At 37.5% G+C, this 24507-nt stretch overlaps 1 protein-coding gene across 3 annotated transcripts in view; it reads left to right on the top strand.

Moving 5' to 3' along the window:
* The window catches only part of EML4 (EMAP like 4), a gene marked incomplete at its 5' end in the record, with an annotated part of 158291 nt that overhangs the window by 116082 nt on the left and 17702 nt on the right, over positions 1-24507 (top strand). For all 3 annotated transcript variants that reach the window (XM_080814856.1, XM_080814855.1, XM_080814857.1), the window contains 4 exons: positions 8980-9131; positions 10955-11080; positions 11166-11297; positions 12008-12075. In XM_080814856.1, coding sequence (XP_080670982.1) covers positions 8980-9131; positions 10955-11080; positions 11166-11297; positions 12008-12075 — 478 coding nt within the window. The remainder of the gene's footprint in view (positions 1-8979; positions 9132-10954; positions 11081-11165; positions 11298-12007; positions 12076-24507) is intronic.

The raw sequence follows: 24507 nt of genomic DNA, 5'->3' as shown, positions 1-24507 counted from the left end.
GAGGGAGAAGCAGGCTCCCCAGTGAGTAGGGAGCCCAGTGTGGGCCTGGGATCATGACCTGAGCCAAAGGTAGCCTCTTAACTGACTGAGCCACCCAGGTACCACAGAAAATGTGTTTTAAAAAACTGTAGTGTTTTATAATTCCTACTGTCAGTTTAATATATACTAAGTAATGGATAATTTAAGTAGGGATTCAGGTACAGATTTTTTTAGTTATATACAAGAATCCTTAAAACTGGTTGTTGAGCTCACCACAGAAGAAGAGTTAAAAGGCCAAGGGTCCTTTATCCCCCAGTTAGATAATCCAAAAAGACCCTCCAAGGATTACAGAAGTGAAATTTAAAAAGAAAAAAATTAACTCCCTCCCTGAAGAAGGGAGGAGAGAATTTCCAGCATTATCAGTGCTGTAGAGAAGTCAAGAATAAAAACCTAAGAATCAACCATTAGTAATTTGCAATATCAATAGAACAATAAGGCCCAAAACACCTAAGTATAGAGCGGCCAGTCTCAAAATGGAGAATTTTGAGAATCCAAGATGAAAATGGAATGGGAAGTAGAGAGTTACTAGTGTCAGTAGTCTCTTTAAAGTTGCCTACAACCTGAAAGTAAAATTGGTATTGCCGGTAAAGAAGAGGAGGCTAAAAAGAGAGATGAGAATACCTGGCTTGGGCATATGAGGAAGAATTGTCCTTGAAGAAGAGCAAGAGCCTCCATCTTATCCTGAGACTGGAGCCTTAGGAGCTGAGATCTCTTATGTGGGTAAATGGGGAGTAGGGGGAGGGTCTTGAAGGATGACATTGATTTCAGTAAAGGCAACTCTGTTAAAGACTTGAGGTTTTTATTTTTAAGGTATTGAAGAAGAATGGTAATGTAATAAAACATCTCAAAATCAGACTGTTACTTTAGAGTTCTACTTGTTGGAATTGGGATCCTCCTGAAACTTTTTTTTTTTTTCCTCCTGAAACTTTTGTCTTATCTGTGGATATTGGACTTATAATAAATGAATAATAAAACCCAAACCTTAGAAACTTAGAGGTATTATTTTCTAAATAATTAGTGATTAAAACTATCCTTACTGATTCTCAAGCCTGTTTCCAAAGATCTTAACAGCTGATGATTAGTAGTTATTTATAGTATAGTAAAAAAGAATGATAATCTTAATTACTACATTTGTGGCACATTTCTTACCTTTCTCCTCTCCTTTTCCCAACATAGCAACAGACTAGAGGGTTCAGTCTCCCTGGGGCTGGGTCTGAGAGTTTCTGTGAGGGCAATGTGCATGTCCATGTTATAAAAATGGGAGAGAGGAGGGAAAAAGAATAAACTCATAGTTCGGTCCCCTTCTTCTTTTTCTTACTACAGCCCATCTTCCCAGTCCTTGTAGTGGGCCTTGGCATTTCTTTATCTTTACCTCAAATTGATTGTCCTCAGAAATACAGATACCTTTTTTTTTTTTTAAAGAATTTATTTGAGAGAAAGAGTGCTTATGAGAGACCACAAGCAGGGAGAGCGGCAGAAGGACAGGGAGAGGGAGAAGCAGGCTCCCTGCTGAGCAGGGAGGCCAGTGCAGGGGCTCCTTCCCAGGACCCTGGGATCATGACCTGAGCCAAAGGCACATGCTTAACCAACTGAGCCATCCAGGTGCTGCAGTACATATATATATATTTTTAAGTCTCATTTGCACCCAAACGCACAATCCACTTTGCCCTTTTCAATGGTAGGTGAAAAAATTAGAGGAACGGCACTGAAAATAGCCTTTTTTTCAACCCCGTTTTTCTTTACAGTTTAAGAAAAATAAAGCTGAAAGAATATCCAGAGTACCATGCTTCCTTCAAAGTAGAAGGTTATGAGAGAAGAATTAGAGACCTTCTTCTAAAATCAGTGGGTTGGGAACAGAAAGAGATTCTTTATTAGCAGCAACAGGTTGTAGCAGCAGAAAGAAAACTAGCTAAATCAATCAGACTCTTGAGAATCCACAAGAAAAGTGGTGGAGGTTGACAGGGAACCAACGTGGCGTTCCTGAGACATTCCCCCTGGGGAGTGGTAGAGCAGCACATATATCCTGGTTTCTCTAATTCATCCACCTCACCTTAAACACACTGAAACAACTTCCCTTTGTCTCCCTGGAGTCTCTGCATCAGACCGTGGAAATCACCACAAATAACTTGTGAATAAGGGAATCCTTGTTTCTCTGCTGAGAAAGAAAGCCCTAATTTACATGTCTGTCTTCCCTGATAGACTTTCCCGGGACTAACACAATATCTGGCATTTGGGTACTAGCTGTTCGAAATTTATTTGTTAAACATTTTGTTAAGGGAATGACTTTAATCTTAACTTTGGGTGTTAGTGTAGGAATAAAAGTTGAGTGGTACTGATGAAAACACTGTTTTCATGAAAATGTGGAATTTGTAACCTTGTAGATTTCTTACGATTGTGCAGATTTTTATACTGTATTTTGGGGATATATTCTACAGCAGTGTTTTCTGTATCCATTCAGCTGAATTCCCAAGTTTGGTGGGTGAATTGGATAGAAATTAATTCTTTAGTTGTATTACCAATGATCCTGATCTCAATCACTGGCCATGCATTCTTTAGCTTCTTTTGTCTTGTTTAGGTTCAAAATTCATAAGAAGGATGGCAGTGGATTGAGGATTCTTTTTTTTTTTTTTTAAGATTTTATTTATTTATTTATTTGATAGAGATTACAAGTAGTCAGAGAGGCAGGCAGAGAGAGGAGGAAGCAGGCTCCCCGCTGAGCAGAGAGCCTGATGCGGGGCTCAATTCCAGGACCCTGAGACCATGACCTGAGCTGAAGGCAGAGGCTTAACCCACTGAGCCACCCAGGCGCCCCTGGATTAAGGATTCTTAAGAAAAAAGAAAGAACAGTGATACTATCAACTACCTTTCCCACTCATCTCTATTTTCTTTTCCTGGGCTCATTTGCTCAGTATTAGAAATACGAGGAAAAGCATTGTCTACCATTGTCTACCAAAACAGTGACTTAAATTGTTGACATGTTATCCTCCAACACTAAGCAGAATTTGGGTGTAAATGTACCCTTCATTAGCCTTAATGCGTGCTGAGATGGGAGGCAGGGAGAGGTCTTTATTTAGTTTTTTTGTCTAAAAAACCTGTGGCTTTGCCTTTGTGCCAAGAAAATCTGCATGTGAACATACAGGAAATAGGAAATCTAATCTTCGTGAACTGCTGAGTACATGAAATGGACTGTGTTGTACTCTGCTATGATCCTGCTATGGGCAAACTTCCTAAGAATTTTGTTTGTTTCTGTACATTTGAGTGTTTCCGTTGTATAAGTATGGCTAGAGGAAGGGTTTGATGAGTGCAGTGAAATAAATGTATAAGCTTAGATCAGAACACTCAAAGTTTCCATTTTTAAATTCTTGCCCAAAATTTCAATAGATTGACCCGTTTTGCATATTCCCTAATATGTATTTCTGCATCTGTGGCTGGAAGTGTTTTCAACCAAAAATACTGTGATAACGTGTCTGATAAAGGGGCATTTTTAGATGGCAGAAGTATTATTTCATAAGTGATTCGTAAAGAATACAACATAATGGTTTGATATATGTATGTTTGCCAGATGATTACCACAAATTCTTAGGATTTACTCTCAGGATCTTTCAATATACAATATAGTATTGTTAATTACAGTCACTGTGCTATACATTATTACATCCCCAGAACTTGTTTATCTTATAACTGGGTATTTCTACTTTTTGACCATTGTCACCCATTTCCCCCACCACCACTTCTGACAACCACCAGTCTGTTATATTTGTTCATTTCTTTTGGATTTTACTTGTGAGATCATATGGCATTTGTTTTTCTGTGTCTGACTTATTTCACTTAGCATAATACCCTCAAGGTTCATCCATGTTGTTACAAATGACAGGATTTCCTTCTTTTTTTATTCCATTGTTTATATGTGTGTATTACCACATTTTCTTTATCAGTTCATCTGCCAGTCAACACTTAGTTGTTCCAGTATTTTCTGTTTATCCTTTGAGTACAAGGTACTTATTTCTTACCTATATGAGGAAGTTCGGATTTTTCTTTTATGAAATAATTCATAAGTTTTAAGTGGGGGGATTAGAAGTTGAGAATATTACAAGGTCATTAAATTTCCATTATTCTTAACTCTGCCAAATTCCTTTAAGGAACTAAGAAACACCATTTTAAATTCAAGGATAATTATTTTTCTTGGTAGGTATTTCAAACATGACTTAAATTGGAATGTCAGAAATAGAGGCTCATGAGAAAGAAATCTTTGACCGATGATTTGTTTTGTTGGTAAATACTATCTAAAGGGAACTTTGTTTAAATTTGAACATGTTTAAATTTGAAACACAGAAATTTTATCTCAATATTAGGTCCTCAGGAAATAAAGATCATAGGGTAGGAGGTTTGAGAGTGGAAATGTCATGGAGCTGATACTACTTAGATATTTTTATTCTTTTTTTTTTTTTAAAGATTTTATTTATTTATTTGACAGAGAGAGTTCACAAGTAGACAGAGAGGCAGGCAGAGAGAGAGAGGGAAGCAGGCTCCCTGCTGAGCAGAGAGCCTGATGCAGGACTCGATCCCAGGACCCTGAGATCATGACCTGAGCCGAAGGCAGCGGCTTAACCCACTGAGCCACCCAGGCGCCCCTAGATATTTTTATTCTTGATGGAGCATTTGTTTCTCAGGTTTATTTTCTGCTTTCTTTCTTTTTTTTTCTTTTTTAAGATTTTATTTATTTATTTGTCAGAGAGAGCGAGCGAGAGCGAGCACAGGCAGACAGAGTGGCAGGCAGAGACAGAGAGAGAAGCAGGCTCCCCGCTGAGCAAGGAGCCCGATGTGGGACTCGATCCCAGGACGCCGGGATCATGACCGGAGCCGAAGGCAGCCGCTTAACCAACTGAGCCACCCAGGCATCCCTATTTTCTGCTTTCTAACATTCCATCATTCTAGGAAGATCTTAAGTGTTTAATGAGGTTGTCTTATCTGGAAGTATGGAAGACTGAATTTAAAACAGAAAAACTATTGCACTTTTCTACATTCTCATGGAGATCCATGAAAGTCCACATTTCTGCTTTTTGTAGTTTTCTTGGTACCATGGTACTTTCAGACTCTCTTGTTGACTATGCATTAGAAAGTAAGCCCTTTGCTCCCCCGACCAGGTCAGCAATATTCTTTTAAAAAGTTCATACCTCAGAGTGTCTGGATGGCTCAGTTGGTTAAGCGTCCAACTCTTTCAACTCTTTTTTTTTTTTTAATTTTTTTTTTAATTTTTATTTATTTATTTTTTAAGCGTCCAACTCTTGATCTCAGCTTAGGTCTTCATCTGAGGATCATGAGTTTGAGCCCTACACTGGGCTCCACTCTGGGCGTGGAGCCTACCTAAGAGAAAAAAATTCACATCTCTCATATATCTTTCCTCTCATGATTGATAATTGGTTGGCTGTCGTAGTGGACACAATTGTGGTATTCAGTGTTTAAAGTATTTTAGGTGATAAATGTTGATGTGAGCTGAGGCTGTTGATGTGAATAGCAAGTTTGTTGGAGTTCTGCTCCAGCTCTGCACATTCGAGCAAGCTCTACTCCAAATCAGGCAGCCCTTTCCTTTCTCCCTACCAAATATACCCCTCTCTTAAATATCTGTACCACTAGCTCCTCACACTGAGTAATTTTTAGATTCTGCTGTAACATTCTTTTTTCAAGGATACCAAAGCCCTACAAATTTCAGTTAATTTTTTAAATATAATGGTAACTCAAATAAATAAGTAAAAGTGAACAATCTCAGTGACAGCTTTATTGAGATGCAGTTCACAGACCAAAAATTCACCCTTTTAAAATATACAATAAAGTGATTTTTAGTACATTCACAGAGTTATATACCTATCACCACTGCCTAATTTCTAAACATTTTATCACCCCCCAAATAAACCCTGGGCCCCTTAGCAATCATTTCCCATTTCTCCCTCCCTTCAGCCTCTAGCAACCATTTATCTACTTTTGATCTCTGTGGATTTGCCTATTTTGGACATTTCGTGTAAACTGAATCATACAATATATGGTCCTTTGTGACTGGCTTCTTTTATTGGAACCTTAGTGTTTTCAAGGTTCATCCATGTTGTGGCATGTATCAGTATCTCAATTCCTTTTTACGGCTAAATAATATTACATATTATGAACATACCATATTTTGTTTATCCATTCTTTATTGATGAACAATTTAGAAAGTGAATAGTTTTTTTTTCCAGTTTTATTGAGATAAAACTGGCATATAATTTTGTATACACTTAAGGTATATAACATAATAATTTGATTTGATGTTTTTATTGCAAAATGATGACCACAGTAAGTTTTGTTTATATCCATCACCTCATATAGTTACAGATTTTTTTTTCCAAAGATTTTATTTATTTATTTGACAGAGAGAGATCACAGTAGGCAGAGAGGCAGGCTGAGAGAGGGGAAGCAGACTCTCCGCTGAACAGAGAGCCTGATGCGGGGCTCGATCCCAGGATGCTGAGATCATGACCTGAGCCGAAGGTAGAGGCTTAACCCACTGAGCCACTCAGGCGCCCCCAGATTTTTCTTTTGATGAGAACTTTTAAGACCTACTCTCTTAGCAGCTTAATTTTCAGATATATAATACAGCATTGTTAACTGTAGTCACCATGCTGTGCGTTAAATTCCAAGAACTTATTTATCTTATAACTAGAAGTCTGTACCTTTTAACCCCCTTCACCCATTTCTCTCAGTGAGTAAATTTTAAACCTATAATTTTTTTTTATTATTCCAAGTGATTTAAGATCTACTTATTTACTTACTTTGGCCATTTTTTTTTTAAGATGTATTTATTTATTTGACAACGAGAGAGGGAACACAGCAGGGGGAGAGGGAGAAGCAGGCTTCCTTGCCAAGCAAGGAGACTGATGGAGGGCTCAATCCCAGGACTCTGGGATCATGACCTGAGCCAAAGGCTGATGCTTAGCGACTGAGCCACCCAGGCACCCCACTTTGGCCATATTTAAACAAGGTGCTACCTTCCCATTTTTAACCTAGTAACTGATTCTACAAGGTATCTTCCAAAGAGCTTTTACTCTTGCTCTTCCAGCCTCACTAGCCAGATAAAGAGGTTCATTGAGGTAAGGTATCGTGAATACCAAAGAAGGAGTTCTCAGGAAATGAAGTGGTTATAGTTTTAGTACTAAAATCTTACCCTTGCCCTTAAGAAAGAGGTCTGATGGGTGCCTGGCTGCCTCTGTCAGAGCATGAAACTCCTGATCTCGGGGTCATGCGTCTAAGCCCATGTTGGATGTGGAGCCTACTAAATAAATATATATTATAAAGGAAAAAAGAGTATCTGATTACATATAAAATATACACACATATATACATACATAGCTGACCCTTGAATAAGATGGGTTTGAATTGCATGTGTCCACTCATATGCAGATTTTTTACAGTACTGTAAATGTATTTTTTTTTAAGATTTTATGTATTTGAGAGAGAAAAAGCACAAGGGCAGGGGATGGGGGGAAGTGGCAGAAGGAGAAGGAGAGGTGAACTCCCCGCTAAGCAGGGAGCCTGTTGCGGGGCTTGACCCCAGGACCAAGACTGAAGCTTAGCCCACTGAGCTATCTGGGTGCCCCTCTTAAAATTTTCTTCATAATATTTTCTCTAGGAATGCCTGGGTGGCTCAGTCATTGAGCGACTGCCTTTGGCTCAGGTCATGATCTTGGAGTCCTGGGATCGAGTCCCACATCTGGGATCGAGTCCCACATCGGGGCTCCTTGGTTTACCACAGAGTCTGCTTCTCCTTTTGCCTGCTGCTCTCCCTACTTGTGCTTTCTCTCTCTCTCTGTGACAAGTAAATAAATAAAATCTCTAAAAAATAATAATATTTTATCCTCTAGCTTTATTGGAAGAATATATATTTAATACATACAGCATACAAAATATGTGTTAATCAACTATTGTTATTATCAGTAAGGCTTCCTGTCAACAGTAGGCCATTAGTAGTTAAGTTTAGGAGGAGTCAAAAGTTATACACTGATTTTTGACTGTACAGGGGGTTGGTACACCTAACCCCTGTATTGTTCAGTGGTCAGTTGTGCGTGTGTGTGTGTGTGTGTGTGTGCACGCGTGCATGTGTATGTATTTTGTTTTTTAATGTCTACGTGAATTTTACTTAAAATATATTTTTATGGACCTGCCTTGTTCCTCCCTGGGTAAAGTGCTATGGACATACAAGAAACCTGGGCTGTCATTCAGCCATCACATTGGTTCAGCCAGACCAGTTTTTAATACTTCTCTAGTTGATCAAAAGCCACTGTTCTAGGCTACTAGTGCCCATTTCCACCCCAGTCCTCCATTTTTTAGCAAGTAAAGGGGGTAGTCATTGGCAGAACAGAGGGCCTCCACATGAACAATGGTTATTTTTTTAATATATTTTATTTATTTATTTGCCAGAGAGAGATAGAGCACAAGCAGGGGGAGAAGCAGGGAGCCTGACTAGGGGCTCAATCCCAGGACCCTGGGATGACCTGAGCCGAAGGCAGATGCTTAACTGACTGAGCCACCCAGGTGTCCCAGCAGTGGTTATTAAATGTTAAATATTATGGCTGTTACCTCAGTAGGAAAATGAAGACTTTTTGGAAAGCTTAAGGGAACATTGAAGACTTGTGTCCTCAGCTCTAAAATCAGAAGAGTAATACCTACCCTATCTCCCATGTAGGATAATTATAAGGGATAGTAAGTTCTGAAGCTAATGTATCCTCTGTTGTCTGTGGAATTATATCTTTTTGTAAGAATTATTTTGAAATGTTTTCAGAGTAACTGAATATTGACATAAATGCAAAGGGAGGAACTTTTGATTCTTCAGTCTGTAGTTAAAGTTTTCTTCCAAAAAGACACTAAAGTGATGGAAAATATCACTAGTGTTTTTTTTTTCTCTCATCTTATTAGGTGTTTATCAGATCAGCAAACAAATCAAAGCTCATGATGGCAGTGTGTTTACACTTTGTCAGATGAGAAATGGGATGTTATTAACTGGAGGTGGGAAAGACAGAAAAATAATTCTGTGGGATCATGATCTGAATCCTGAAAGAGAAATAGAGGTAAGGATGAAAATGAAACATGAAAATTTTAAAATATTAAGTTTTCTAAGTGCTTGTCTTTCATCCCATAATAAGTTAACACACTTTCCTGGGAAACTGGTGCACACTTTTTTTTTCTCAAAATTTTTTTGAAATTTTTTATAAACATATAATGTATTATTAGCCCCAGGGGTGCAGGTCTGTGAATCGCCAGGTTTACACACTACACAGCACTCACCATAGCACGTACCCTCCCCAATGTCCATAACCCCACTACTCTCTCCTTACTCCCCTCCCCGCCAGCCACCCTCAGTTTGTTTTGTGAGATTAAGAGTCTCTTATGGATTGTTTCCCTCCCGATCCCATCTTGTTTCATTTATTCTTTTCCTAACTGGTGCACATTTTTATCATTTCATTCTCTCATAAAAAGAAAAAGAAAGGAAAAAGGACCATTTATTAAACAAAACAATTGGAAAGAGTAAATATACATATATATATATTATATTGGACAGACTAAGTAGTTTTTATTTCTTTTTGTTTAAGATGTATGATTATCTTTTACTGATCTAAAAATATAACCATGCACACTTAAAATTCAGCAAACATTCATCAGATACAGTACCTCTAAGGTATAATAAATAGCCAGTTTGATTTTAAAACTTAAAAATAATCTTTTAAACAGTGGGCTTAATGATAATCGCTCTCTGCGTATATGCCTGCTTCATATCCTGCACCAAGTGTATCCACAACACCTGACAAGCATTCTGCGCTCAGGGGAAGTTTGCTACTTGCATTGAGGTCTCTGGAAGTGAAATGGTTAATAATAGCATTCTATAGGTCAGTGATTCTCAAAGCAAGGGCAAATTTCGCAGAGTTTAGTATTGCTTCTTTTTTTTTTTTTTGGTGACTTAAATTTTGAATTTATGCTGTTTTCAACACATAATGTGTTTTCCAGACAAAATCTTTTCTTAAAAAAGAGGGTCCCTATAGTATACTGCTCTTGGGTTTTATTTCCAAGAAGACAGAAAAGAAGTTGAAAGAGTCACTTTATCACAACCTTAGGTTCATAATGAAAATGCCACTTCCTTTACTATTTCTTTTTTTCACAGATAACTTTTATATCCTTTGTAATCAAAAGATGCACCATCTGTTCATCCCCTTTGCCATTTCTAACATCAGTTTGGATTACCTTTGGAATTTAATTATTTGTGCTTTGAGGAGTCACTTTGGGTCCTCCTTCATAAAGAAGAATTGCATTATTTCAGAGTCATTGCTTGGGCTTATTATCTTATTAACACACTGTTCACTGAGAGTATACCGTGTAGTGCATTAAATGAGATTGATCTCCCAAGGAGTCCTATGAAAGATAGTTATAACGCTTCGCAGTATATTGCTTTTTAGTTAACAAATAAATCTCCCTTGTGTTATTCTTACATTTTTATCCTTACAACAATCAAGAATAGGTAGGGTATATATAATTATTTCCCCATATTATAGATCAATTTGTCTTCAGCTAAATGATGTAACCCAAATAACAACCAGTAAATAACAAAACCAAACCACATTTTTATGTGGTCTAATAGAACTTTTTCCCCTATACCTAACTGAACTCTTGAAATCATATAAAATATAAATTAAATTGACTAAAGCAAAGAATGTTGATAATGCATTATAACTTCTGTGTAATAAAATGTAATTGAGTAAATAAACTTACCATGTGACTTCCAGATTTGGAATTCTGTCATTTATTATCCCATAGTTGCTTACAGCTATAAATGCAATCTTCGGGTAGTAATTAATACATGTTGTTATGTGTAGGTTGACTTTATAAATTTATTTTTTAGGTTCCTGATCATTATGGAACAATCAGAGCTGTAGCGGAAGGAAAGGCAGATCAATTTTTGGTAGGCACATCACGAAATTTCATTTTGCGGGGAACATTTAATGATGGCTTCCAAATAGAAGTACAGGTAAGATGTATGATTTTAACCATTAATTGAATATTTTTTATCATGCCCTCTGTTTCTTATAACAATGGGTCTGTTTCATTTTCAGGGTCATACAGATGAGCTTTGGGGTCTTGCCACACATCCCTTCAAAGATTTGCTCTTGACATGTGCTCAGGACAGACAGGTGTGCATGTGGAACTCAGTGGAACACAGGCTAGAATGGACAAGGCTCGTAGATGTGAGTAAAGCAAAATGTGATCATAATCTCCCCACGAAAACTCCCTAAACCGGCAGTTGGGAGCAGCAAAGGAAAAAGGACTCAGCATTGGTTAAAACCAAGTGTGTAGTTTAGTAAAGGGGATGAGGTAAGGGGAGAATGTTTAGTCACAAAGTGTACATGTATCCACTTTGAAGAAGCAAATTAGGGCAAAAGCTCAATTTTTCTGTTTCAGTAGAAAAAAAAAAGATTTGACATATTTGTGGAGGATTAATTGTTACAGAAATGTTTGGGCCTCTGGTGGTGTTGCAGTTGGATTCAATAAGCGCTGCTCACTAACAGACTCTACTATCTTCTTTTGGAGTTGATCTCTTACTGTATTTTCTCCCTGCCCAACCCAGACATCAGCCTTTTCTAGCCCAAAGGTGTATACACGTTCTTTGCAGACCAAAGAACTGTATACATGTTTGTTGTTATTATCCTTATTGTTCCACTGCCTAGCCACAAGCTGGCTATCCTTTTCCCTCGCCACTTTGCAAACATACCCCTTCCTGCTCTGAAATTCTTTTTCCTCTCATATCAATGTGGTATTTTTCACTGGCTACAAGAAAGTTGATCGGAATTCCATGTTTATATGAAACCAATTATTTTCAAATGTTTTTGCCACTATTCCCATAGATCTAGGGAGACTTTCACATGTACTCCCCAACAGCTGTCTGTCTCTCTTCTAGGAACCAGGACACTGTGCAGATTTTCATCCAAGTGGCACAGTGGTGGCCATAGGAACGCACTCAGGCAGGTAGGGTCTTGAAGGGAAATGTGAGCTGAGTAATCTGAAGTGGTGGGATGTTTAATCTTTATTCAAGAATGTTCTCAATCTGATCTAGAGGACTAATCTTTTTAAGTGGCACACGAATATGCTTGTTGCTCTTATCTGTTATGTAGCCTCATTCATTCGTTCAGTGATTATTTCTTGAGCACCTGCCATTTGTTAGACCCTACTGTGGGCATTCAGGCTACATCAGCGTGCAGAACAAAAAGCCCTGCCCATGGGGAGCCCACATTTTTAGTGTGTGGGTGGAAACAGGATAAAAAATAAATATAACTAAGTTAGAAAATGTTTAAAGCCATGAGGGTGGTGGGGGTGGGACACTGAGCCAGAGGTTTTGGGAGGGGGTGCAGTTGCAGAAGATAAGAGTGGTTAGGATAGGCTTCATTCAAAAGGTGATAGGTCAGTCAACTTGACCCTCCTTTGTAGAATTTTCTATAGTGTCAGAAAGTTTCTCTCCTCATTTTCTTTTAGGGAAGGGAACTGAAACTGAAATAACCCAGTCGAGCTTTTATAAATCATTTGTTCTTTAGCTTTTGTCATCCTGTCTTTTTTTTTTTAATGTTACACAGATAGGTTATAAAGGTGTATTTCCTGAAATTGTTACTAATTACTTATCTTTACAGACCTTATACAGTACCTTTCTAAGGTTATTAAGTAACACGTATTTATTATCTGTGGGGTTTTTTTTGTTTTTTTTTTTTTAGATTTTATTTATTTATTTGACAGAGATCACAAGCAGGCAGAGAGGCAGGCAGAGACAGAGAGGAGGAAGCAGGCTCCCTGCTGAGCAGAGAGCCCGATGTGGGGCTCGATCCCAGGACCCTGAGATCATGACCTGAGCCAAAGGCAGAGAGGCTTAACCCACTGAGCCACCCAGATGCCCCCTATCTGTGTATTTTTAATAGAGTTCTTTTTATTGCCTCTGCTAGGAAGTAGCCTTCATACATAAATAATTTATTAAAGAGGCAGAAGGAAAATATGAAGTAAATTTCCAAAAGTTAAACCTGTAGAAAATGTGGAATGCTGATTTCTGATGAGGTGAAACTATTGTGAACATAATATAAACACTTTTGTTTATATGACAGATACTTCAAATCAGTTCGTTTAAATCTAAATTTAGTCATTTGGAGTTTTTTAATAGCAAGTATTTCCTTTTGGTTGTTAGATACAAATGAACACCTCTAGAAAATCGAAACACTCAAATTCCTTCTATACAGCACTACAAAATCTAGAATCATGAAGGGATGCCTGGGGGCTCAGTCAGTTAAGCATCCGACTCTTGATCTCAGCTCAGGTCTTGATCTCAGGGTTGAGTTCCAGCCCTGTATTGGACTCCACACTGGGTGTGGAGCCTACTTTTTAAAAAAATGATGAAAAAAAAAATGATGAAAAAACAGGTCTCTAGTGATAAACTTTGAAACATGGATGCTATTTGATTGAGTCTGAAAGAACCGAATTTTAGAATTAGACTGCTAGGGAGGGAGAGTAATTGGTGAAAACTTGCAAATATTGACAGTGTTACTATCTCAGATTTCTCCAAAATGCATGTTGTTATTAGATTATTACTTCAACTTAGGTGTATGTCAGGTCACTTTGTAGGATTTGAAGGGAATTATTTTCTATTTTACAAAAAAGTGTTAAGCACATTAAAAGCAACCTGAACTAAAGTATTTAACTTGTTTCCAGAGAGCCACAAATGAGTTCACTTCAGTCTGTTTTTGGGTAGATGAACAAATACCACAAATGCTGAGGTCAAGACTAATTATTTTTTATTTATTTCTTTATATATATATTTATAAATATGTATTTATATATTTTTATTTATATATCTTATTATTTATTTTTATGTATTTCTTTAAACTTTCACAAGAGTGCAGCAGAATATTCATTGATATCTCCATTGCACAGACAGAAAACCAAGACCCATAGAGCTTACCACTTGTGATTGAGCTAGGATTTGAATTCAGGTTCTGTATGGTTCCAAAGCTGATCACTTTCCACTACTCCATTAATAGTCTTTGACATGTGCTTATGGTGTTGGTAGCATTACTTAGAAATATTGTAAGGAAAGTTTACCTTTGAAGGTTAAATCACTGCTGACATACTTTAGAAACATTTACTGTATATACAAAGGAATTAAACACTGAATAGAGTGCAAGGGCTAGAGGGATTTGGATCATTAAGACACACCGCTTCATTCAGTGAAGCTGGGGGGGGGGGGGGGGGTGTGTGTGTGTGTGTGTGTGTGTGTGTGTGTGTGTGTGTGTGTGTGTGTGTGTGTTTGCGCATGCAAACACGTGTGCACGACACATACAGAGCCTTAATTTTTAAGGGGAAACCGACCTGATTTAAATTCAGTGAAGTTACTTTCTAAAATTTAGCTGCAAAGTCATAATGAACAAGCTTAGAATGAAAAGTCACTCACTCACTTAACATGACTTAAAGCCAGTTGTTTCCTCTTGAAGTTGTAAGAAACACCTTATAAGTGAGAGTGATGTAATAACTAAATAAAAGGTGATGGACGTTATTTAGAACCTGGGGGAGATGTAGTTATCCATGTTCATTCTATCCATTACTCCTGTCTTTGGTTTCGCATCTGGTTAGATTGTATTGATTCTTGGAGAACTTTTTCATTTATTTTTATTTTTTACATGGGTTTGTGAATACCTGGCTTGTAGTGTCTGAAACTGAAAATTCCTCAGTGTAGCCATTCAGATATATTATCACTGACCCCTCATTGTAAAAAAAAAGTCACACTTAGGACAAGGAAATTTTTTTTTTCAAATATAGTGCAACACATGTCCAAATTGTGCATGATCCAGAAAAGGTGACTAGCAAAATGTTTAAAGATCTTTTCATGTCCAAATCTAGAAATGTATCTCTTAGAATCAAGAAGTAAGCACAAGTATAAATTATCACAGTGATAAATAAAATTGTCATTTAAAATAATGTATTACTACTATAACTTCTAAGGGAAAAAAACATATAGCCCTAAGTGGACGTAGTTCTTTCTTAACATGCTAATCCTCACATAATAAAGGATTCTTTTTAACAGCTTTATTGAGATATATACCAGAAGTTATTCATTTGAAATATACAATTAAGTAGTTTTTAATAAGTTCACAAGCTTTATCACAAGCTAATTTCAGAATATTTTCATTAACACACAAAAAAACCCTATACGCATTGGTAGTCACTCTTCATTACCCTCACCCATTTCCCCAAACCCTGGGCAACTGGTCTTTCTGTAGATTTGCCTATTCTAGAAATTTCATATAAATAGACTCTTATAGTAAATGATCTTCTGTGACTAGCTTCTTTGACCTAACATTCATATACAAGTTTTTGTGTGGACATGTTTTCAACTCTTCCTGAGCATATATACCAAGGAGTAGACTTGCTGATCTCTTGATAATCAAATTGTTTTCCACAGTAGCTACATTTTACAATTCCACCAGCAAAGTATAAGGGATCCAATTCCCCCACATGTTCACCAGCACTTGTCATTGTCTGTATTTTGAGTATAGCCATCCTGGTGGGTGTGAAATGCTTTTTCATTGTGGTTTGGACTTGCATTTCTTTGATGGTGAATGATGTTATCTTTTTATGTACTTATTGGCCACTTGGATAGCCTTTTTAGGAAATGTCTGTTCAATCCTGTGCCCATCTTTGAACTGGTTTGTCTTTTTATTGTTGAGTTGTAAGGATTCTTCATGGATTCTGAATGTAGTAACTTATCAGATATGATTTGCACAGTATCACAACCTTGATTATTGTAGCTTTGTGGTAAATTTTGAAATTGGGAAATGTGAGTCCTCCAGTCTTCAACTTTGCTCTTTTTGAGGTTGTTTTGAATATCCAGGTTCCTTTGAATTTCCACATGAATTTTAAGATTAATTTTGGCAGTTTCTATGAAGAAGCCAGCTGGCATTTTGATAGGGATTTTTTTTTTTTTTTTTTTTTTTTAGTTAAAATCAATTTGGGGAATGTCAGTATCTTAACAGTATTAAGTCTTTCAATTTATGAACAGGAAATGGTTTTTCCATTTATTTACATCTTCAGTTTCTTTCAAAAATGTTTCTAGTTTTTACATTTTTATTTAAATTCCAGTTAGTTAACATACAGTGTAATGATTGTTTCAGACGTACAATTCAGTGATTCAGCACTTCCGTACAACACCCAGCACTCATTACAAGTGTACTCCTTAATTCATCCCCCACCAACCTCCCCCTTGTAAAGCAGTTTGTTCTCTAGAGTTTATTGGTGTGACCCCTCTCTCTTTTTTCCCTTTGTTCATTTGTTTTGCCTTTTCTTTTTAAAGATTTATTTATTTCCTTGAGAGAGAGAGAGAGAGCGTGCACTCACATGCACGAACCAGGGGGAGGAGCAAAGGAAAGGGAGAATCCCAAGCCACCTCCCCACGTGGGACTGATCCCGCAACCCCAAAATCATAACCTCAGCAGAGACCAAGAGTCAGAATTTTATTTTTTAAAGATTTTATTTAGTTATTTATTTGAGAGAGAGACTATGAGATGGGGGAGGGTCAGAGAGAGAAGCAGACTTTCCACTGAGCAGGGAGCCCGACGTGGGACTTGATCATGGGACTGTGGGATCATGACCTGCGATGAAGGCAGTCTCTTAACCGACTGAGCCACCCAGGAGCCCTGCTGTTTTGTTTCTTAAATTGACACGTGAGGGGGCGCCTGGGTGGCTCAGTGGGTTAAAGCCTCTGCCTTCGGCTCAGGTCATGATCCTGGGATCATGGGTCCTGGGATCAAGCCCTGCATCAGGCTCTCTGCTCAGCAGGGAGCCTGCTTCCCCTTCTCTCCCTGCCTCTCTGCCTGCTTGTGATCTCTGTCAGTCAAATAAATAAATAAAATCTTTTAAAAAAATAAATTGACATGTGAGTTAAATCATATGGTATTTATCTTACCTGATTGACATATTTCACCTAGCATAATACTCCCTAGCTCCACCCATGTTGTTGAAAAACAAGATTTCCATCTTTTTTATGGCTAAGTAATATTCCTGTTTGTGTATCATATCTTCTTTACCCATTCGTCAATCAGTGAACACATGGGCTGTTCCCATAATTTGACTATTGTAGATAATGCTGCTGTAAACATTGGAGTGCATGTGTCCTTTTGAATTAGTATTTTTGTATTCTTTGGGTAAATACCTAGTAGTGCAATTGCTGGATCATAGGGTAGTTCTTATTAAATTTTTGAGGAAGCTCCATACCGTTTTCCAGAGTGTCTGCCCCAGTTTGCAGTCCCAGTAACAGTTTAAAGAATTTCCCTTTCTCCATACTTTACCAACACCTGTTTTTACGTTGTTGATTTTAGCCATTCTGACAGGTGTAAAGTGATGATTCATTATGGTTTTGCTTTGTATTTCCCCAATGATCTGTGATGTTGAGCATCTTTTCATACATCTGTTGACCATATATAATGTCAGTCTTTGGAAAAATTTATGCCCATTTTTTAAGTGGATTATTCATTTTTTTTAATCAGATATGTCATTTGCAGGTATCTTCTCCATTTCAAAGGCTGTCTTTTAGTTTTGTTGATTGTTTCCTTTGCTGTGCAGAAGCTTTTTATTTTTATGAAGTCCCACTAGTTTATTTTTGCTTTTGTTTCTCTTGGCTTCAGGAGACACATCTAGAAAGAAATTGCTGTGGCTTATGTCGGAGGTTACTGCCTGTGTTCTCTAGGATTTTTATGATTTCAGGTCTCATATTTTGGTCTTCAACCCATTTTGAACTAATTTTTGTGTTTGGAGTAAGAAGGTGGTCCAGTTTCTTTCTTCTGCATGCAGCTGTCCAGGTTTCTCACCATTTGTTGAAGAGACTTACCCATTGGATAGCCTTTCCTGCTTTGTCAAGGATTAATTGACCATTGTGTTGTAGGTTCATTTCTGAGTTTTCTGTTCTACCCCATTAATCTGTATGTCTGATTTTGTGCCAGTACCATACCGTTTTGGTCACTACTACTTTGTAATTTAACTTGAAGTTGGGAATTGTGATGCCTCCAGCTTTCCTTTTCAAGCTGTTTTTACTTTTTAGGGTACAGATTTGCACATCTGTTAAATTTGTACCTAAGTATTTCATTCTCCTGATACCATTTTAAATGAAATTGAGAAAACAGTTTCATTTTCAGAATATGTATTGTTGGTATATATAAATATAACTGCTTCTCCTCTGATCTTGTATCCTGCACTTTGCTAATCTCATTTCTCCTAATAGTTTTTTAGTGGACTCCTTAGGATTTTCTGTAGGCAGGAAGACTATGTAATCTACAAATTGTTTTCTTTCCAAAAAAATCGGAATGATTTTTTTTTCTTGTCTAATTGTCCTGAGTAGAAGAACGTCCAGTACAGTAGTTAATAGTGGCAAGAGTGGTCATCCTTATCTTGTTCTCTGTCTTAGAAGGAAAGCCTTTCACTACTAATTGTAATGTTATTTGTAAGTTTTTCATAGATGCTGCTTATCATGTTGAAGAATTTTCCTTCTAAGTTTGTTGAGAATTTTTAATCTTGAAAGGGTTTTAGATTTTGTCAAATCCAATCCTTTTTTGGTCTATTGAGATAACATGTTTTGTCCTTTATTAATACAGAATAGTGTGTTGTTTTTAAGATGTTAACCTTGTGTTCTTGAGGTAAATCCTACATGGTCATGGTATATATGTTTTATATGTTGCCAAATTCAGTTTGTTCATATTTTGTTGAAGATTTTTGCACCCCTGGGCCTCCCGGGTGGCTCAGTCCTTGTCTGCCTTCGGCTCAGGTCAGGATCCTGGGGTTGAGCCCTATATTGGGTTCCCTGCTCTTTGGGAAGCCTACTTTTCCCTCTCCCACTCCCCCTGCTTGTGTTCCCTCTCTCGCTGTGTCTCTGTCAAATAAATAATAAAAATAAAATCCTTTAAAAAATGATTTTTGCATCTGTATTCATAAAGAATATTGATCTGTAGTTTTCGTGTGATGCCTTTACCTGGTGTTGGAATCAGGTAATAAGCATATAAATGGATAAAAGTACGTACTAGTATTGTTAATCATTAGTTACCAAAATCTTAGATCTAACAAACCAGTAACTATAAACCATTTAATTAATAAAATACACTTAGCCACCATACCTCACATGTGATTTTCAAATATAACATTCTCTCATTAAAAAAATACAATTAACATATAGTGTTATCAGTTTTATGTGTATAGTATAATGATTCAATAATTCTGTATATTACTTGGTGCTCATCGAGAGAACTGTACTCTTGATCCTGTTTATCCTTTTCACCCCACCCCTCTGGAAACGACTGGTCCTCTGTATTTAAGAGTCTGTTTATTTGTATTTTTTTTTCTTTGTTTCTTAAATTCTCCATGATTGAACTCATGGTATTTGTCTTTCTCTGATTGAGTTATTTCACTTAGCATATGTCCTCTAGGTCCATCCATGTTGTTGCAAATAGCAAGATCTCATTCTTTTTTATGGCAGATTAATATTCCATTGTATATTTACCATATCATCTTGTTTTTTAAAATATGGGCTTCTTGATGGGATTTGAAGTTTTTCATAAAAATATGTGTAAACCTGAACTGCTATGAATTTGAAAGTTTATAATCTCTGAATTGTTAAAAATACATTCTGCTTGTTTTTTCCAAGACTCCAATTGATCATCCTTCCCCTTCCAATTTCTTGAAACCCGTTTCCCTAAAGGCACTTAATCTATATAGCACCCCCAGACCTCGGAGGAACCACAGATATATTTACCATCCCATCAGGATACCAGGTCTATATCATCTCAGAATTCTCCAAGCACCTTACACAGAACTTTACTCTGGTCTTGTTTGGACCCAGTTCTGTTTCCAAGCCAACAGAGTTTTTGCCATTTTATAGGCTGGTAAATGGAGGTTAGACACCTGAAATTAGAGAAATCAGTGGGCCGGAAGTGATGATAAGGAGAATAAAAAGCAGGATTAATGTTGGAAATTGTTTCAAAGAAAGAAATCCATCAAATCAAGTCAGTATATGGAACATACTATATATAATATATATATGGATAGAAAGGGGAGTGGACAGACTGAGAGAGGTGACTTCAAAAAAGATCCCAAAGTTTCTAGTCTGAAGTGATGGTGACAGCTTTGACAAGGAAGCAGGCTGGGGATGTGAGCCTGGTGAGTAAGTAAAGAATTTAGTTGTTGACATGGAATCACAAAATCCTAGACCTGGAGAGAGTTAAGTGATAAGGCTCAACTCCACAATTTTGATGGTGACTGTCACTTAAGCAAGCCAACAGTGTAGCTAAAGTACTATTGACTAAAATTCTGAGTCAAGAAATGCTCCTGCTGTTCAAAAGGGGCAGTAATCAAAGACATATTAGCATTAGCTGAGACTTTTCTTTGACATAATTAGAAGAGAAAGCTTCTAATTAGAAAAGAATAGCTTTTTCTCTCTGTAATTTGGTGTTAACTTGGCCCATGGGTACGTCTGAGTTCATTTCTCATTGTGCACAGTGTCTTTGAACTCCATCAGCAAGAATCTCCCTGAGTTCTGTCTTGTTATAAGTCCAGTTCTGAGTCACTCTTCAGGTGCTGATTGAGTTCCAGCAACTTGTAAAGCACTGAACTAGATGCAGTGGGTAGCACAAAGAAATATGAGACTTGGTCCCAACCCTAAGTAGATTGTAACCTAATTAGATACTACGTAAAGAGTAAAGAACATATCCTATTATAGTGTAATAGTACTTGAATAAACAGGCACTAATGCTTAAAGATCAACAGAGAAATTACAGGGAGTGTGAGGTAATTACAGTGAGTGTGAGGTCAGAGAATGCTTCACAGGGGAGGGATTGGTCCTGCCTTGAAGTTCTTGGATCTCGAAGAAGCAGTGAAGAGTCAGGAGTTCATATTAAGCAGGAGGAATAGATTGAGCAAATGTGGGAAGCTATGAGCTAACTGGATTAGCACATTACTAAATTCTTCTTGATACCTAAACAGTGGAATCCAAACTTGTTAGCCTGGCCTTTAAAAGCTCATTCAAAATCTTTCCCTCACCACTCCAGCTGGAATGGTCAAGTCGCTATCCTTCATATATATGCCAACCCTTTTTGTAGTTTCTTGTCTACTGCTCACTACCTGTTTATTTCTTGCCACATTTGATGTGACGAAATCCTAGACCAGCCATCTCCTCTGTGATTACTCCCTACTCTGAGACTTCATAATCCTTATAACTTGTATAATTCATATTACTTTGAACTGTTTACCACTTTATGAACTCACTCCTTCTCCCCAGTTAGATTATAAATTCTTCTGCCTCTTTGGCTAACTCCTTTTTTCTCTTTGGATCCCTAAATGTTAATGTATCTCAAAGACCTAGGAAGAGCACTTTCTATGAAATCATACCCTCCCCTTGTGTGATATTAGTGAAAAGCACAAGGGCCAGAAGCTCTCTGAACTAATGACGTGGTTGATGACAGATGTTCAGATGGTCAGATGTTTTGAAATCAGAGCATTTTGTTGTTTTTATTTGTAAAATAAGAGGGGTTTATTAGGCTTCTCTTTCCCCTGTTTTGACTTTACATTTTTCTGATATAAATTATTCCTGTTCTTATAAGTAGGAGATCATAAGGAAGGGGGGAATGGCACAGGGCAGGTGGGGGGGGGGGTTACAAACCTGCCACCCAGAGGACACACTTTATATTATGATGAATATTTTTTAACTCATTATAAAAATCTATATATTCACTTAGGGACTTTAAAATATCATACTTTCCATCTCTAAAATCTTGGTTCTTTTCTTGTGACCAAAGAAATCAATATAGCATCTTTTTAGAAAGTCAAGAGAAATGATGGTACTAGGCTTTGGTACTTGACCCACAAGTCAGAGTAATTTAAATATATCGCCAAACATTTCCCCTCTGTGTTGCTGAGCAATTACATTTAGAAGGATGCATTAGGTCCTTTAGGCCTATAGGCCTTAGGTCCTTTAGGCCTGGTAATGATCTAGATTATCTTAAAGCAGAAGCTTGGTTCCAGTGTATATACTCTGGACTGAAATAAGAACATACTTCAACACCATGATGAAACTTAAATATTTATTTCTCGAAAATTCCCTTTGCTAGAGGAATTGTTGTCTTCTCCAGACATTTGTTAGAGACAATGGTCCTGAGCCCAAAAGTCTTTTCTGAAGCTAGAACTTAATTCTTGCAATGGAAAGAGTGGGAACTTTAAAAGTATTGCTGGAGTCCCTATGGAAGTTAGGTACTTCTTACAACAAAGTTATTGAATTATTACTAAAAATTCTTGATTAAAATAGGATTAACCTCTGATATATAATTAAAGAACTAGAAAAAGTAGGCAGGTTTGTTTTTTGGAGGGTTTTTTTTTTTATAGCTACCATTTCTTATCAGTCAACATTTCAGAGTTTTAGGTTTCTACATATTACACCAACAGACATTCTAGGGTTTGTTGTGGGTTTTGTTTTGTTTACTGCTTTTTAAGGGAATTTCCAAAAAGAGAAAATTATTTGTCATTTTCCTAGGAAGATTAAATTGACTTGGAAACAGTCTTAAAAACAGTAGTTTGGGGTCAGGGGGAACAGTAGTTGGGGCTCTCCTGATAAAAAATGGTAATTTTTCAAATGCCTAAGATAATAAGTTTCCATAAATTCATTAAAAACTTGACATCTGATACCTACAGAGTGGCACTGTATCTCATTGTTCTTTAGGTCTGTCTGATCATTCTGGGTTGGAATATTTTGTACCCTTATTCTGAAAAGGCAGTTCACTTGGCATCAGTTTTGGTATTTCTTGCCTCAGAGGAGTTTAACAATGTTAGCCGTAAAAATTGATTAATAAATTACATTCTCAGAAGAAATATATAATCTATGGGTACTATCCAATTGTAGTAAAGTAACACACCTTGTGAAATGGAAATGATCGCTAAACATGCAGCATAGAGCTTCAGAGGGCCAGCTTCCTGCTGCTGGCCTTAACTCAGGTATTCACATAGAAGCCCTTTCTCTTACCAACATAGAACACAGAATTTATGAATTAGGCTAGCTACCTAGAAGTTTCAACCCATAGCTCACAAGTTACTAAAATTCATTCATGAATATTTTTAATTAGAGAGGGATTTCACGGATAGGTAGTAAGAGTCAGCATCTTTTAGTCTTTCATCTTCTACCTTGCACGCACTAAGGCATGTCAAGCGACGTCACTAAACTTTTAAAATTCTTTCATACCCTTTTCTCTCTCCTAAATAATATTTCTTTTAATCTGAAGGGAAATGGTCTCTTTCCAGGTATTAGTTTTAAAGCTTCAAAATTATAAGGAACTGTCATTACGATTTCTTCATTGGCTTATTTTAGTGGTTGATTTTTTTCCCATCTTAAAAACAAAACTTGCTAATCTTGTCCTGTTCTCATCACATCAGACAATTCTTCCTGAGGGTGCCTGGGTGGTTCAGTTGTTAAGCATCTGCCTTTGACTCAGGTCATGATCCCAGGGTCCTGGGATCAAGCCCCGCATCGGGCTCCCTGCTCAGTGGGGAGCCTCCTTCTCCCTCTCCATCTCGCTTGGCTTCTGTTCCCTCTCTCACTGTGTCTCTCTCTGAAATAAATAAAATCTTTAAAAAATAATAATTCTTCCTAAAACTTGACTTTTGTCATGTTCAAGACTTACCTTATATTTGTTTACTCATTCTCCAAATACTTATTTAGTGACTGATCTGACCAGGCCATGCCTAACTCTGAAGTCCTCCAAGCAGCTATGTATGCTCTTTATAACCTGCCTTCCTCTCACTTATCCAGTCTCTAGTTGTCTTCAGTTGCCATCCTTTGCTTTATACCTCATATTTTGCCATGCTTTTTCTGAAGCACCATCCTTCCCTTCAAGTGCCCTTTTAAAAAAAAAAGGATTTATTTATTTTAGAGCAAATGAGCACGGCGGGGTGAGGGGCAGTGGGCAAAGGGAGAGGGAGAGAGTGTTAAGCAAACTCCACACTGAGCAGGGAACCCAATGAGGGGCTCCATCTCTTAACCCTGAGATCAGGACCTGAGCCGAAACCAGGAGTCCAAGTCTTAACCAACTGCACCACCCAGGCACCTCTTCAAGTGCTCTTATAAAAAGATTGGATAAGTCATTTATTATGTAGTTAAATTTAGCCATTATTTTACCTCTCAAAAGGCTGTTCACATTTTGGCTTTTCCTGTAAATGTGAACAAGAAATGACCTTTGAAAGAATTCAGAGCAGTGTGTGCATGTGGAGGTATTGGAGAGACAGAGCGCCCCCTGCTGGTTCCTTTGAAATCACACTCAATAAAGAGCCCTCTGCTTTCCTCTCCGACCTTCATACTATCTATGCTCCTTCCCATCTCCATAGCTGTGCAGCTGTCCCTCCTCCTGC

This window comes from Martes martes, assembly GCF_963455335.1.
Source record: "Martes martes genome assembly, chromosome: 9".
Classification (NCBI taxonomy): Eukaryota; Metazoa; Chordata; class Mammalia; order Carnivora; family Mustelidae; genus Martes; species Martes martes.
The sequence above is the reverse complement of the archived record's forward strand: the minus strand, read 5'-3'. Positions and strand labels throughout refer to the sequence as shown.